This window comes from Anarhichas minor, unplaced genomic scaffold (genome assembly GCF_050575085.1).
Source record: "Anarhichas minor isolate MPS153535 unplaced genomic scaffold, ASM5057508v1 ptg000067l, whole genome shotgun sequence".
In the NCBI taxonomy this organism is placed as follows: domain Eukaryota; kingdom Metazoa; phylum Chordata; class Actinopteri; order Perciformes; family Anarhichadidae; genus Anarhichas; species Anarhichas minor.
The window spans coordinates 3,784,217-3,801,168 of NW_027466513.1; the positions used below are offsets into that span (position 1 = coordinate 3,784,217).

The 16,952-nt window shown below is 43.2% G+C and overlaps 1 protein-coding gene across 1 annotated transcript; it reads right to left on the reverse strand.

Moving 5' to 3' along the window:
- Nucleotides 1–436: 436 nt before the first annotated feature.
- Nucleotides 437–7,973, reverse strand: LOC142934145 (alpha-2Db adrenergic receptor-like). The gene is made up of 3 exons (XM_076078566.1): nt 7,836–7,973; nt 6,751–7,143; nt 437–2,103 (listed from the first exon to the last, which is right to left on the reverse strand). Exons 2-3 carry the CDS (start codon nt 7,066–7,068, stop codon nt 964–966), a joined length of 1,458 nt encoding a protein of 485 aa, XP_075934681.1. The 5' UTR covers nt 7,069–7,143; nt 7,836–7,973; the 3' UTR covers nt 437–963.
- Nucleotides 7,974–16,952: the final 8,979 nt, after the last annotated feature.

Below are 16,952 nucleotides of genomic sequence, written 5' to 3' on the forward strand. Positions count from 1 at the left end.
CCAATCTCGTATCTTGCACCTGGAACAGCGTGTAGCTTTAAAGGGGATTTATTGAATATAAATATATGATATTCATAACTATGTTTTCATTAGTATATAATCACCTAGAACTAACAATTATTGTGTTTTTTGTAGTGTTTTTATCAATACCACTGCTTTTCTTGGCAAGACCCGGCCTGTGCAATAGGCGTCCATGCTCGCTGAGGTACTGGTAACCTGGTTGGTCCTGGCTATCCTCACCATAACTATTTAAGATCAATGCCTAAACAAACCAAACACAGAGTCTAAAGGAAGTCTTTCACATTTATTTTTACGTTACCCGAAGGCCACCGTAGTTCTCCGACGCTGTTGGAAAGGGAGGAGTGAGTCAGTTGGATGCAATCTGCAACGTCACCACTAGATGCCCCTAAATCAGACACACTACTACCTTTAAAAACTCATTGCATATTTCTTTTAAAGCACAGCTGGTTTTTTCCCTCCCTCAGTTCCTTATAAATCTGCTCTCGTGTCAGTACAAAGGTTTCACAGTCAGTCAGCCGGCTCGCTATAGCTCACGTCTCGGCGCTCCGCGGGGACATAGTTCACAGCCCTGCAGCCGTTTTCCTCTAACATTCAAACTCCGGCAAAACCACGCCCTTGCAACTTTGACATTTTATTGCATCAAGCAAGCAGAGTCGGAGAAACCTGCACATACAGCACGTGTTTCATAATCGTCTTCCTCTGGCTCGTTTGCACTAGTATCGAAAGTGATTATTTCATAAATGAATGAGCAGTTGAATAATAAATCAATACGCAGGCTGCGTGGCAAGCCCTTTAATGTCGGTATGACAGCACAGTGGACAACAGGATTAAAAGTGTGTGCACACATTTGTGTTTGACTGTGTGTCTGTTTCTGTGTGATGCCACTCACACACACTCTCACACTTACTCACACACACACACACGCACACACACTCTGATATCTTATGTTCCCTTATGAGTCTGGAATAAAATCTTCTTGAAGGCCTTCCTGAAGTCTCGGTTGAAGATGGTGTATATGATGGGGTTCAGGCAGCTGTTGCAGTACCCGATCCAGAAAAACAGGTTGAAGAGTGTGTCGGGGATCGTGCAGTTCTCTCTGCAGACCGCGTGGAGACTGTAGGTGAAGAAGAACGGGAACCAGCAGAGGACAAAAACCCCCATCACCACCGCCAGAACAAATGTGAAGCGCTTCTCCCTCATTTGTGCCACTTTGTTCTTGGACAGAGTCGTCCGCCGGCTGCGGAGAGGCACCGGGGACGGGAGGAGGAAGTGGTGGGAGCAGTTCTCAGACGACGCCCACGATATGGAGGCGCAGGACGGGGGAGGAGGCTTCAACCTGTCCAATGCTCCCTCTGCATCCTCTGTTTTCACGCCTCCCCCGGCTCTCCTGGGGAACCGGAGCGCTGAAGAAAACGAGGCGGATGCTTTTATGTTGGGTTCGCAGCTCCTCTCCTCCAAGTCGATGTCGTCCAGCTCTCCTCTCCGGCGGCTGCTGCTGCTGCTGTCCACGTTGGAGGAGCTGTGTCGGTTTGCGGGCCGCGGGCTGTCCAGCTCGTACCGGGATTCGCTGCCGAAGCCAGCTCCTTTTCTTTCGCAAGTCCTGCCGTTGCCCTCGAAACAGGTCTCGGACTGTGACGGCTGGCGCTCCACCGCGTTCTTCGCCACGAACACGGTGGAGGCCCTCTGCTTGGCGACGCGGTAGATCTTGCAGTACACGAGTATCATGATGACGCCCGGGGCAAAGAAGGACACGAGGCAGGAGGAGAGGATGTACCACGTCTGGTTGTTGAGGAGACACTCCTGCCGCCGGCCGTCGTCGGCCTCAGTCCCCGGATCCTCCTCCTTCTGCGTCATGAGGAGCGGCGGGGAGGATATGACGATGGATATGAGCCACACGACACTAATCATCGATTTGATCCGCTTGGGCGTCCGTTTGCGGTTGTAGCTGACGGCTTTGGTGACGGACCAGTAGCGGTCGAGGCTGATGGCGCACAGGTGGACGATGGAGGAGGTGCAGAAGAGGACGTCCAGGGCCAGGTAGAAGGAACACCAAGTGGACCCAAAGTACCAGTAGCCCATGACCTGGAAGAAGGGAGAAACCAATCAAAACATGTTAAATAAATCACCAGTGGAGAGAATTAGAAAGTGGCTTTGAGCGAGGCGCCTAAAGTTCATTTTGCCTCAAAATAACAAAGCAGTCAATATCTCATTTCTGCCATGTGGACTGCAACTGTGTTTATCTTGTAGGAAGAACCTCTTGATGAGTTTGCCCTCGTGGTTTCACATCTGCCCCCCCTCGGAAATTATTTGGGCCGACAATCTTTTCACAGCTGCCAGAAACTGTGAAATATCCATCACAGTCCTGCACAGCGTGCTCTGCAGTCACCATGAATTTTTGTGTTTTTTTTTCCTCTGGAAGGAGATGTAGAAGTAAATATTAAACTTTCTCAGCTGCAGTGCAACATTTGGACGATGCTGCATTCGCTTCTCTGGGGGATCTAATTCCCAGTTTATGGTTTCGGAGAGGTTAAATGAGGATCTGCTGACGTTCAGATGGAGGTTTGATCGCCATTAATTGACTAATTAACACAACATTTAACGACAACAATTCTGATCCTCAATGAATCGTTATCGTTCACAAAGAAAAGCACTCTCTGGTTTCACCGTCTTATATTCTCGCTTTGATATCATTAAATTACTTAAAATCATGGACTGAATATACATCTCTAAGGCCGTTTCTGATACATTTTTGACAGTTAGAAAAAAAAATTCTTTTTTACATCAACACATAAACAATACTTTCATAAGGATCCTTTAAATTTGACTATTAAATGTACTGAGTTCTGCTGAACAAAGTACAGTACTGAAGACACTGTTTCTCTAACATCTCTTTGACATAACCGTCTGACATTTCATCGGCTGAAATAGATATTACGTTGATACCAATTCATCTGTAATAAGCTGATATTGAAGATTTCCCCGTCTAGCTCCAGTTGTACATTGATGGTGTTTTTGACTGTTGGTCAGTCCAGACAAGCAATCTGGAAGAAGTAACCTTGGCTTGAACTGGTGAAGGATGCAGTAGTAAATAATTCATCAGGGAAGAAACAGCATGCTCGCAGCTCTGTGAGGCTTTACTTCAACATATTATCACGTAACAGTGCATCTTATCCTAAGACAAGTTATTTTATTATCTTTTGTGTGTTTTCCAACGAGCCCCTGCAGTGTTTAGGCAACAAAAGGACTTGGTGAGGTTTGGAGAAAGATCGTGGTTTTTAAGTAACTACCGAAGTGGTTCGGCACACGAGCAGCGGTCTCCTTGGTGAAAGTCTGGTGTTTGTTTGAGCCGTGCATACGCCCTCCGTCTGCCGACACGGACCTTTTACACTACGTCACCTCTCCTGGCTCACGATTACATACACATCGATTCTGTGGGTTTCATATAAATTGCAATGCTAACATTTACATGCTAACATGCTCACAGTAACCCTTTCCAGTCTCACTATATTTAACTAATTAATTCATTATTTATATTATTTTATTATTATTTATTCATACATATTTCTTTGTGTTATTATTTTTTATTGTATTATTTTTATATTATATTATTTATATATACACATACATCTACATACCATTTTATATCCCCAATTTGTCTGCATTGTTGCTGCCGTTATGTTTTTTATTGTTTTGTTATTCGTTTCATTGATTTATACCTCTCACTAAAGAAGCAGTTGAACTTAAATGCTCACAGAAACGTGCTGAGGTAATGTTCACCATCTTAGTTTTAGCGCGTTAGCACGCTGACATTTTCTAATTAGCACTAAACACAAACCTCAGCTGAGGCTGATTGGAATGGAATTAGGTTTTTTTTCAGGCATTTGTTCATCAACCAAACTGTTGGACGAATAGAAGATTTGTTCGATGAAAAGTCTGAGGATCAACAGGAATTCATCCTGAGAGGAAAACGAATCTCTCTACAAAAATATCATTGCAACTCATGTAGGAGTTGTCCCGATATCTCAGCCGGGCTGACGGACCGACACTGACCGTCCAACAGCCGAGCCACCAGCAGGACCAACAAATCTGACTCATCATTTAGGGAAATAATCAGGTTATTGGTTGCAGCCCTTTTAGTCACAACTGCTGCTGCAGATGGAGGTTTACAGTGGCATGCAGCAGTAGAGGAATGTAGCTCCTCTGGCTCTGAATGTCACTGCAGTGGAAATGTCTTTGTGTTTTTAATTTGCTTTGTAGAAGCTATTTATATAATGGCTCCCATCATTTAGGTGGAATTATAAAAAACAACAGTCCATTATCTGTAATACAGAGGAAACGGAGAGGACAATGAACCAGAAGGACCAGGATGACCAGAAGTCATCAAGACTGTCTGCGTTGTGAACTCATTTTAAAAAAGTGTATTAATAAAAAAAGTTATTCCACAGAGAGGAAGAGCAACCTGGATGAACCCGTCTACAGCAGACAGGAAACAGTTTCAGACATGAGAAGATGTCTAATGCAACACAGAAGAGGCTCCGTGTAGATTCACGTGTTAACAGCTGATGAAAAGCAGTGAGCTGTCATTACTGGGAGCCGAGGAGAAAGTCAGAGAGGAAACACCGGAGACGAGCGCCAATGTGAAGGAGGGAAAAACGTAGAATTAAATCCTATAGAATTCAATAGAGTAGAGCGTTAATTTAATATGCAACAAACAAATCAAAGTACTATATGAACATTTCTGCGAACAGCATCACCCATGTGTTCCCTGCCAACTATAGTGATCATTGGATTTACAGTGGAAACAAATATGGATGAACACAAGAAACCCTAACCCCTCATGGGGAAACCAAAGGGATATAAGAACTATGTTTCTTACAGGTGCCGCTGAAGAACACAGCAGATGCATGAGTTGGATGAACATTTGGTTTCTTTTACATGTTTAAAATTCCTTGGACGGACTGTGAACATGAAATGGACGTAGTCAACATGACGTCACTGATTGGTTTGTGGACGTTTTGAAGCCTCGAGGTAGGCATTTTGTCCGTCGCTATCTTGGTTTTGGCCGTCGCCATTTTTTTTTTTTTTTTGTAAACAGAAGTCACACGAGAGGATAGAGCTAAGTACAACCGAACGATGAAATAAGACATTTTTAGGCGACCACAAATTCTACAATTAACTTCCATGAACTGCTAAACACACCGTGAAAGGGTGAAAGTCGTAAGACGAAAACAAGGGTAACTCCCAGACCGAACAACGCCGTGGCAACAACCTGTCAATCACAGTAAGCCCCGCCCTAAAGCATCCCCTGCTTTATGGTCTGTTTGACTCTAAATGGACCATAATGTACTAAATGAACATCATGCTGTATTGAAGAAGACTTGAAACTAGAGATTGAGACCATAAACTCATGTTTACAATGTTTACTGAGGTAATAAATCAAGAGAGAAGTAGAGTCATTTTCTCATAGACTTCTATACAACCAGAGGAGTCGCCCCCTGGTGGACACTAGAGAGAATGCAGCTTTAACACATGAAGCTTTGACTTCACTTTTAAGAGGTTCTCGCCTGGGTTTGAGGGTGGTGTAGTCCTGTCTGAACTTTCTAAAATGTACAAATTTCATCACCTGCAGCCAAAGTACAAAGATGTCAGTGTGTATGAAGCACAATTTTTACTTGCTAACATCAGAGTCGTCTAACAAACTCAAACCAACACCAGAAGCCCATGCATCACTTCAACGTCACCTTGTGTTAACTTCTGAACTGTATCTGCTAATGTTGTATAGACAATGATATCTAATAATGGGTTTTGCATTTAAACATGCCATTAATAAGCTTTCTTGTTTTTTTGCCATTGTGTTTGTATTAGAAATATGTAGATTACAGGTCCTACGTGAATCCTACTTATTTTTTCTTTGCAGAAGAAGAGCTGCAGCAGGAAGACGTGGAGTTGGGTGACATTTTAAATTGTTGGATGGATTATTAGCGATGCTAGCTGTGTGGCTCAGTCGGTCCACCAGTTTGTTCCAGACTGAAATATGTGAACTATTGGATGAACGGTCATGAAATGAAGCCTACTGACTTTTTACCATTGGGCTGACATTTTCTTGGATGGATTGAAATTTAGCACTGATATTCATGGGCCCCAGAGGATGAATCCTAAAGATTTTGGGGATCCTCTGACTTTTCCTGTAGCACCACCAGCAGGGTTATGGTTTTTGTCTCATGACTGATGGATCAGCCCAATATTATGCCAAGTCATAAAATAGTCATGAAATGCAATCTATGGTTGCATTTTTGTACCGGAACACATATTGTCCGGGTTTTTTTGTGTGTCGCTCAGGACTAAATGTCAATGTAAAGTCAATTAGGATCCTTTTTTCGTGATGGACACACAAATGAAACGCATCCACGGATCGATGCAACGGTCGGAGCTAGTGACAAAGACAAAGACCACTTACGGTATCCAGAACTATCAACCACAAGAACCACTATCAACGTTCAAGACCTTACTAAGCGGTTTTGTTGCCTAAACCTAATGTTCATATTTGTTGTCTAAACTTAACTTTTGTTTTGTAACGTAATGTCGTGCCGAAAAATAAGTCGTTTTCTGAGCGACACATAAAACAGACAATTTGTGTCTGTGTAACTATTTCACGAATTGTCGTTGCAGATTGCTTTGTGAATATCAGCTGCAAAATGGAGTCATAGAGCAAAGAGTCTGTTTCCTCACCTCGTTGGCCAATGAGAAGGGGATGACCAGCGTCGCCACCAGTATGTCCGCTGAAGCCAGAGACACCAGGAAGAGGTTTTGAGGGGGCCTCAGGGCTCGGCTGGTGAAAACCGCCAGCACGACCAGCACGTTACCCACCACGGTCCCCAGTATGATGACCGTGACCACCAGCACGATGAGCACCGACGCCACCTGCGAGTGAGGAGGTAGAGGAGGAGATCTCGGCGAGGAAGAGGAGGTCTGGTTGACGCTCTCCAAAGAAGAGTTTGGCGATGAAGTGGCCGGCGTTGTGGCAGTGAATACATCCGATAGGTCCATCCTGGTTAAATGTCTGGTGTTATGATATCCCCATTTTCTGTTTGGACTCCAGTGCGTTCACTGCGGACAGATTGTCTTCATGCCAGCCAGTGAAAAAATGACAGAAAGTACAAAAATGAAAAGAGGAATGAGAGAAAAACAAAGGGAGAGCAAAGCCAGTGAAAGAATCTGCCAAAAAAAAAGATGTCTCTTTGTTTACAGAAAAAAAACATCAAACAACATCCTTCACCAGCTTCAAAATATCAGATTTTAAATCTCTCAAATAAGAAAAACGCACATGAATGTCTTAAAATCCTTTCAGCGTCACAGCTGTGGTCAGTATTTCATATCATATTTGATCTAAAAACATACCGCTTCATCTCAGCGTTCCTGCTGCAACAAAAGCAGGATTTGCAGGATTTAAGTTAGGATAAAAAATAAAAAAAGTCATACCTTTTAAAATGTCCATTTAAAAGCCCATCTGAGCCCAGAGGTTGACACACTAAAGCTACAAGACTCGCCTACTTATTCCCAATGAGATGCAAGGAAATAAAGCGAGACATAAAAATAGGAAAGCATATGCATGCGCAAGTTGGAGCAAGAACAGAAACCCTATTTGGAATGCATGGTAGCCTCATACTGCTGCACTCCGAAAGAGATCAATGTGGCAGAAAGAAGGGATTGAAAAGTAGCGAAGAAACAGCCGAAAAGAAAAAGACTGAATGGGAAGAAGAGGAGGACGAAGAGGAGAACAGAACAGAAAACCAAAAAAAACAAGACGTCCTCACTTTCATGCGTGTCGTTGCCGTGCTGAGTGACACTGCTGCTGCCGCCGCTGCTGTTCACTGATCCTCCACTGCTGGAAAAGAGAAGAGAGGAGGAGGAGGAGGGTGAGAGAGAGAGAGAGAGAGAGAGAGGGAGGCTAGAGATGAAAGGAAAGAGTAGGAGATGCACGAAGAGGAGAGAGGAAGAGAAGAACTGATGCTTGAAAGGAGAAGAAAAAAGCCAAGAAAATAAGGAAGGAAAGAGAGAGAGAGGGAGAGAAGGGAGGAGAGGTGGATGAAGGGGGAGATGAGAGAAAGGTATGAGACAGGAGAGGACACTACGAGAAAGAGTGGGAGGAAGAGAATGAGAGGAAGGAAGGAAAACGAAAACAAGGAGATGTAGGGGTGAGAAGAGGAGAGGAGGACAGAAAAACAAGAGGATGAATGCAATGAGAAATGAAGAAGAGGAGGGCACAACGCGAGAGAGTGGGAGGAGAGATACAGGGACGACAAGAGGAAAGTAAATGAAAAGAAAAAGAGGACAGGATAGGGAGTAAGAGGAGATCAGCAGGGGGAGGGAGGGAGGGAGAGGTAAATACAAAGAAGACAAGAAGAGATTAAAAAGAGGAGAGGTGAAGATAAAGAAAAGGGGAAAATGAGACAGGAGAAGATTGGAGAAGACAGGGTGAAGAGGATGGAGGAAAGGAGGACAGAGAGAAAGAGAGGAGAGTCTACGAGGATGGTGGAAGAGGAGAAGGAACAAGGATAGAGGAGAGGAGAAGAAAAAGAGGAGATGAAACAAGCAAAGAGGTATCGAGGGGAAGAAAAGGAGATAGCAGGACATGAGGAGAGAGAGAGGAGGGATGAAGAGAGGAGAAGATAATGGAAGAGAGGACGGGAAAGGCGAGAGGAAAGAAAGAAAACAAGACAGGACATGGAAAGAAGAGGGGAGGGGAGGAAACAAGTGTAGAGGAGAGGAAAGGAGAGGAAAAGAAATGCAAGACACGAGGAGAGGTTAGGAAAGAGGAGAGGAAACAATGATAGAGGAAAGACAAAGTAGAGAGGAGACAAAAGATTAAAGGAAAGGAAAAAGAGGACAGTAGAAGAGAGGAAACAAAAGGTAAACAGGTTACATGGAAAGGATAAGAAAGACAGGAGAGGAAACAACAATAGATAAAATGAAAAGAAAAAGAAAGAGGAAAGGAAAATAAAAAGAAGAGAGGAGAGGAGGCAGTGGGGATAGGAAAGGAAAAAGAGGACAAGACAAGAGAGGAAACAAGGAACAGGAGAGGATAAGAAAGAGAGGAGAGGAATACAATGATACAGGAGAGAAGAAGGAAAAATGGAGAGAGGAGAAAAAGAGAGGATACAAAAGAGGAGAGAAGGAAACAAAAAGAGGAGACTTGAGGGGAGGATTAGATTGAGAGCAAATGAAAGAAAACTGCTAAAAGAGACAGAATCAACTTTTCAGTGATCGTCAATCGATTCCCATTTAACCTGAGATGAGTGGAGAGAGACTGACAAACCTTCATCTCTTTTTATTTCATCAGGCTCACTGATGCTCTTAATTTAGCCGCCTGGCACCGAGCGATGTCATGTAGGCAGAAGAACCGGAGCTTCGCCTGCAGCGCGGCGACTTACAGTGAACACAGCACATGCACGCTGTGACGCTCACACGCCTCTTATGACAGCTTCACTGGCTGGAGACCTCTGCAAACCACACATCACAGAAAGCCCACGTGACATGAATCCAGGCCGGGGAAGTAATCCCATGATGCCACAGCCCGTAGGCACACTGCAGATATATTTATTTATATTCATACAGTAATTTCTTCCCACTGTACTCGCTGCCGAGCTGGATAAACATCAACAAGCTGCACTCAGGGGGGGGGGCGTTCAGAGCTGTTTATCCAAACTAAAGAGCATTCGAGGCTTCGGGTCGGCGTGAATAATGAAAATTCACACGTCACCACCGAGTGAGTTCGGGGTTTGACTCGCTATCAGAAGAAAGAAATTAAATAAAAAGAATTGTGCTGCATATTTATGCTAAACAGCATGGAAACAACCAGTATGCGCTATTCTTGTAACTGATAATAGTTTACTAAGAGCTCAGGTTAAGTGTTAAAATCCAACTGATGCGTTCCAGAAATAGACCCATTGGTTTGTGGACTGCCGTTATGAAGCCTCAACTTAGGCATTTTGGCTGTAGCCATGTTGGGTTTTGTTTTTTAACCAGAAGTGAGACGAGGGGGTTGAGCTGAGTACAACCGGACGCTAAATACAACAGGATATTAAGGCGACCAAAAATGTTACAATTAACTTCCATGAACTGATACACACACTGTGAAAGGGTTAATGCTGTGAGACAGAAACACGGACAAATCTCAGCGGCCATTTGGTCGTCGCCATCTTGACTCTTTGCAACCTCTGAAAAGAAGTTAGCATAGTTGGAATGCGAAGGAGTGACGTTGTGACGCCGTATACGGCTCTGGTCAATCACAGTAAGCCCCGCCCTAAGGCATCCCCTGCTTTATGGTCTGTTTGACTCTAAATGGACCATAAGTTACTAAATGAACATCATGCTGTATTGAAGAAGACTTGAAACTAGAGATTGAGACCATAAACTCATGTTTACAATGTTTACTGAGGTAATAAATCAAGAGAGAAGTAGAGTCATTTTCTCATAGACTTCTATACAACCAGAGGAGTCGCCCCCTGGTGGACACTAGAGAGAATGCAGGTTCAAGAGACTCTTCAGCATCGGCTTCACTTGGCAGAACCGGAGGTTGCTTCCTGGTTCCAGGTAATGTTCACCATCCTGGTTTAGCTGTAAACATGCTAACATTTGCAAACAAGCAAAGTAAGACAATCACAAAAACTGTAAGTCTGTTTGCTTTAGAAGTTTAGAAAACCTGAAATATACTCAAAGAATAAAAGCAGAGGAAGAAGAAGTACTCAGACATTTTACTTTTACTGACAGTTAACTCCAAAATCAGGTGAGACAGGTGAGAGCAGAGAGAGCTGACGACCAGATGGATTCAAGGATAATTCACTGTCATAATGCAACACACCAAATGCAGTTGTAGCCCATTTACTACCAGAGTAAAAACATAAAAAGCAACAAAACAAAAACAGAAGTGCATTCCTGTGCATTGTTTAAATATTGCATTAACAGCAGCAACAAAACGAATTCTCTAGCATTAACAAATTCAACCTCAGGGAAACTTCATCCATCAACTTTGACTGTGTTTGAGCACCGAGCATCTTTTTAGCACCTGCATTCTCTCTACTGACCAGCAGGGGGCGACTCCTCTAGTTGCAAAAAGAAGTGTGATTGTATAGAAGTCTATGAGAAAATGCTCCTACAGTCCAACGGGTGACGTCACGACCGCTACGTCCACTTCTGATGTGCAGTCTACGGTCTTGTCCTTAAACCTCTTAGTTTTTGTTGCCAGCATGGTTCTGTGCTGCAGGGGCTCGCACCAACACACTTATATCCCTCAAAACATAATAAACTTACTTTTTGGAAGGTCTCACATATGAACCGTTGTGAGGATACGTTGCACAGGGCAGCTGTGTGGCTCACAGATGTGTATCTGATGGAGGCTTCGATATACAAACAAAAGTTGTCAGTGGGATCAATTCATTGTTCTTTCATTGACAGTAAGAAACACATCACCAGACTATATCATATATCATATCATAAGTGTGGTACGTGTTGATGTTGTTTTCACGGCTGCTTACAGACACGCTGCTCTGATTTATTATCGCTTTATTATGACAAAACAAACAATTGCCTCCCTACACAGATAGACAACATACGCATTCAGAGTCATGTCTGTCTACCTGATCAATCATAATCAAACATCGGTCCTCTGCAACCTAAAGGAAATATCTCTTCAGCTGTTCACTACGTCTGTCTGCCATTTGATGCTGGGCGGGTTGTGTACGGGGGGGGGGGGGGGGGGGGGGGGGGGTTATCCGAGCTAAACGAGGCTAAAAGGAGACGCTGGGTGAGAACACTCCCGATTCATTTATTTATAAGGATTTAGTTTGGACGAGGAGTCCTACGTCAGCTAACTTTAGCTTGTGTGTGGGTGATGCCAGAGGCTGTTCTGGACCCAGCAGCTCCCCGACGGTACCGACATACTGTACCTGTGTTGAGATGCGTTTAGTCGGGGTTGGAATACAAAACCTGCACCTTTGTGGGTCGCTGATACCTCCAAAAAACTGCGCAGCTCAACATAAGCTGTGGAGGAGTTGCAAGAAAGTGTGTTAGGATTTACCCCTGAGAGGTTTCAGTAGATGAGAAAAGGGCCTTGCTCAAGGGCACATGAGTCTTACATTTTGTGGGAAGAGAGAAAGACTGATCCCCCCCCCCCCCCCCCCCCCCCGTATCTCTGCAGACTCAGACCCAGAGGACGGATCCAACAACAGCCTGCTTAAAAGTCTCTGCGAAGCCTCGAAGTAAACTTTCTGCGATTTGTATCCATTATATTAAAATAATGCGCACAGCTGTCCAAGGAAACTTCCTCTAATTTAGATTTACAGTTTGTCTAGGACTATTTAGTCTGCCACAAATTCTATGATGTATGAATTTTTACACAAATTACATGAACAGTAGGGCCCTCTTCTAACAAGAAAACACAAACAGGAAACATTATCAGGAGGCGACTTTTCCCCTTCAATCGATACGTGCCATCACTCAACAGGTGGTCTTAGTCAGGCTGAGACGCCATCCTGCAGTGCTCGCACTCCAGACAAGATCCATCGCTGGACTACAAGGGCCATGGAGTCTGAGTCTGCACTGAACCTATAAACTCAATAAATCATTTTGCACCCTGACAGTTGAAGTGTTCTCCTGGTTTAGCTTCTGTTCTCTGCAGCGGCCTTCGAACCTAAAAGTGACAAATTAATACATTAAGTTATCTTTCATGTTCTCTGATTTGGTATTCAGTGTAGAAAGAAACAGCATGATGCACGAGTATTATCCTACTAAAATCACCTGATAATACATGCAGAGTGAAACGTGGGAATGTGTGTTGTGTTGAATAAAATTAAGAAAAATGAAAGGAAAAGACAAAAAGGTCGAAGGGTGGTGATAGCAGATTATTCAGTTTGAATAAATGGATAAAAAAACATTATTAATCAGAAAAATGCCACAGAAAATGTGAAGTATTAATTTGTTTCAAGGAAAGAATGGCGGTTCTTCTGATTTATTGTCGGCCCTGTGCAGCTCTGCAAGTGGAAACTGTGGAGAAGCATTACAGCCCGTAGACACTCAAGTTTCACTGAGATGCTGCAGCAGAGGTTTTGGGAAAACAGCCCAAATCCTGTTTGACAGCTCTGCGGCAACTACTGAAAAAAAGCGAGCGAAGAACCCGAAAGGAAGAAAAAAAAAAACAACTCTCCATTTTCTTTTCTTTTTTCACTTAATAGCCTGGAGAGTGAAGCGAGAGGTGACGTCTGAGGACCCTCAGAGTGAGTCATATCGCCGACTCTGATGGAGAGAGAGAGAGAGAGAGACAGAGACAGAGAAAGCGAGAGAGAGAGAGAGAGAGAGAGAGACAACATAGAGAGGAGATAAACACCAGGCAGTCAAACAGGCCAATACGATAACTCGTCAAGTTCAAAAAAACAGAACGGGATCTTCCGTTCAGTAATAGAATATAAACTACGAAGAGGCACGGGTCATCTTTGTGTCTTTTTAATTCAAGTGGTTTTACAGACGAGGTTGTACCTGGTGGGTCAGCGGTGAACGTGTAAACAACGTTAGCTCTATAACGTTTGATCGGCTACGGCTCGGTCTACAGAAGGCGCCATCTGTTCTCCGAGGGCCGGAGACTGTGATGTAAAATAAAATGATTTATTTAAGCCTATATTATATCTTTACTTTCTTACAATATGGATGTAGTCAAATCGGACATGTAAAAACACAGTGGAAACAGCAAGCTAACGTCAGCTAGCTAACACGCCAGCTGCCAAATGAGAGAAATGTAGAAACGTAACGCTTCATCTACGCACTCGCCGGGTGAAGCGAACGACACAAATTAAGCCCCAATTATCAGGTACACTATTATGTTCCCCTCTGTGGAGGTCTGCTTTAAAAGATTTGCGAGCCATCCGCGTGGTCAGAAAATGTTGGACGTGCACCGACGGGCGAAGAAGCTGCCGCACGGATGTCTGATGGTGCGACGTCACAATTTGCGTAAACTTGGTGGGAACACAGCATAGAGCATTAATGGTGTTGCACTCGTTTGTGATGGACGTAGTTTAATGAAGGATGAAAAAGGAGAGCTTGAGAAAGGTTTAAACTCTGCATGAATGTGGAGGTTCCAGACGCGTACTGACCCCTTTAACCTGCTGCTGTAACAGCCTCCACTCTTCTGGTTTCAGGATTTAATTCAGCTGTTTGATCCTGACTGCAGGGATTTGCTCCCGTTGGTGTTGTACGCGGGTTGAGGTCAGGTTCCTTCACCCCAAACTGGGAAAACCATTTTTTTATGGAGCTGGCTTCGTGCAACAGGAAAAACTGGAAGCACGGTGTTGTCTAAAATATCACTGTTTTCTGCAGAGTTAAGATTCCCCCTTTTCACTGTAAAATTGGTGGTGCCCAAAAAACCCAAGAGTAAGTGGAAAGGCTTGTTTACATACTTAAAAGACAGAAACAATCCTCTAATCTAACAGAAGAACAAAACATATATTGAAAATGTATTTTTGGTGGCCAAAGCTTCGATATCTGTCATGTGAAAGTTGCATTCACAACTTCCAACGTAACTTTTTAATACCAAACTTTCTAATTAATATGCGCATTGAGTTTAGAGAGAAAGACAGAAAAGGGAAACCAAGAAACGCCTCCTGCTCGATTCGGCTGAGTGGCACTCATGGGTGCAAAGTAATGAGAATTGATTCTTTGCTTCAAGACGTCCAGCGTCTTTCTCATGAATCTAGTTGTGTGGAAGCAGATCTCTGTTGCTGTGGATCTCCAGAGACACGAGTCTCAATAACAGCAGAGAAACGGCCTGTTGAACTCTTCTGTGATCGTTGTGCTGCTCCTGTAGTTCCTCTGTAGAGTCTCATGTGACTATTTGGTGATGTTAAGGAGGCAAAACATGTAAACATCAATGTTTTACCTCAAGTAAAAAAAAAGAAACAAAATGGTGCCAATACTGCTATAAAACAACATGTTTTTTTAGGGTATTTTTTTTAATTAGACGATGAACGATGTCATGCAACCAGAGATGATCTTTCTAACCTTTCAATAAGCCAATTTCACCAAACAGAAATTGAATGAGACATAAAGGGATGGGCACCGTGAGGATTGTATCAATACATTTCATATCGCCTGTAATGGGATTAAAGAACAGGCCGACCAGGGGCCAAACAGCTTAGGGGGCCGCTGGGCTTGAGCCTCTGTCTGAAGTTACTAACATTTATCGTTTGGGAAGTAACAAATCCAAAATATTCCGCATTTTCGAGTCGTGTATTCGTCCCGTCCAGGCGGCAACCTCCGTTTCTGAAAGGTGAAGCCAATGTTGAAGTGCATTCTCTCTACTGTCCACCAGGGGGCGACTCCTCTGGTTGTATAGAAGTCTATGAGAAAATGACTACTTCTCTCTTGATTTATTACCTCAGTAAACATTGTAAACATGAGTTTATGGTCTCAATCTCTAGTTTCAAGTATTCTTCAATACAGCATGATGTTCATTTAGTACATTATGGTCCATTTAGAGTCAAACAGACCATAAAGCAGGGGATGCTTTAGGGCGTGGCTACACGGTGATTGACAGGTCTCTACCAGAGACGTATACGGCGTCTCTACGTCACTCTTCCTCAGTCCAAATATGGACACTTTTGTTCAATAGTTGCAAAAAACCAAGATGGCAAAGGCCAAAATACCGAGCTGGAGGCTTTAAAACATCAGTCCACAACCAAATAGGTGACTATAGTCACGTCCCCGGTGTGTAAAGGTCTTTTTGCAGCATTAAGTCAATATTCTTCAGGGTTTATATGAAACAAAATCCTATAAATAAAAACAATACAATACGATCTGGAGCTGTGACGGATTTTGGTAATTTCTTTTCAGTATTTACTGTGAGATTTGGGGGAGTTGGTGGAGACCAAACCAGAGCCAAAAGGAGCCTGACTATTGGTCACCAATCTGAATGAAAGCTAATGTTGCTCCATATAATATATCAACCATATTACCGTTATAAGGTGACTAGGTATTTCTCAGTGTAAAATATCATATCATGATTTTTTTCATGTTTTAAGTAACTGAACAAAACAACCAAACTAATGTCGCATTGTTTAAAAGAAATATACCAAAAAAACACCAAATTATGTTAAGTTTCTTTAAATATGCATCTGTTACTTCAAAGTCCACAGAAACCTCGACACATGGGCATGAATTAGATTCACCACACGACACTTAAAAAAGGTAATTTTAAAAGCTGCTTCACCTTTTACTTCCAAAAGAACACCAGGAGCCAGCAGTCGAGTTTTCATTAAAACGTAATTATGACCGTTGTGTTAACAGCAAGCCAAATTAATCAGAGCACACAAGGCCAAAATGGCTCTTAAGTTACCACACGACCGGCTGCTGACGAACAATGTAGCAATTAAAAGGCTATTTTTTGTTAAATGTAGTTCGGCGCAGCGCTCGCTCCACATCCAAACACACCGGGGCTACATTACATCACTCTCAGCTAACTTCACAATTAAAACTGAGGGCAAATGAAACTTAAGAGTCCGGTCTGTTTATTCAAAAGCTGTTATTCATCTTCCTCTGAAGGCGTTTTCATTGCTTTAGAGGAAATACATAAAGTGTTGACAGTGTGCAGGAAGCTGTGAATACTTGGTCGGTGTCACAAAAGTAGGTTTTCATTTCTGGGTGTCATTTTATTCTGTTAAACTCCAGAGGATGAACTATGTCAAACTTTATGTCAGCAGTTACTGAAACATGTCATCTAAGTGAGGGGCGGGACTTGTACTCCTCTAGCTGTCATGTAGGACTATATATTTTATTATAATCATAACCAGCAGCTCATTACATCTAATGAGTTCTGTGGTGGTGGTTCAAAGGCGATCCGGTGGTACGCAGAGAATAATAAAGAAAGAAATGCAGACGAGGTAGGTGTC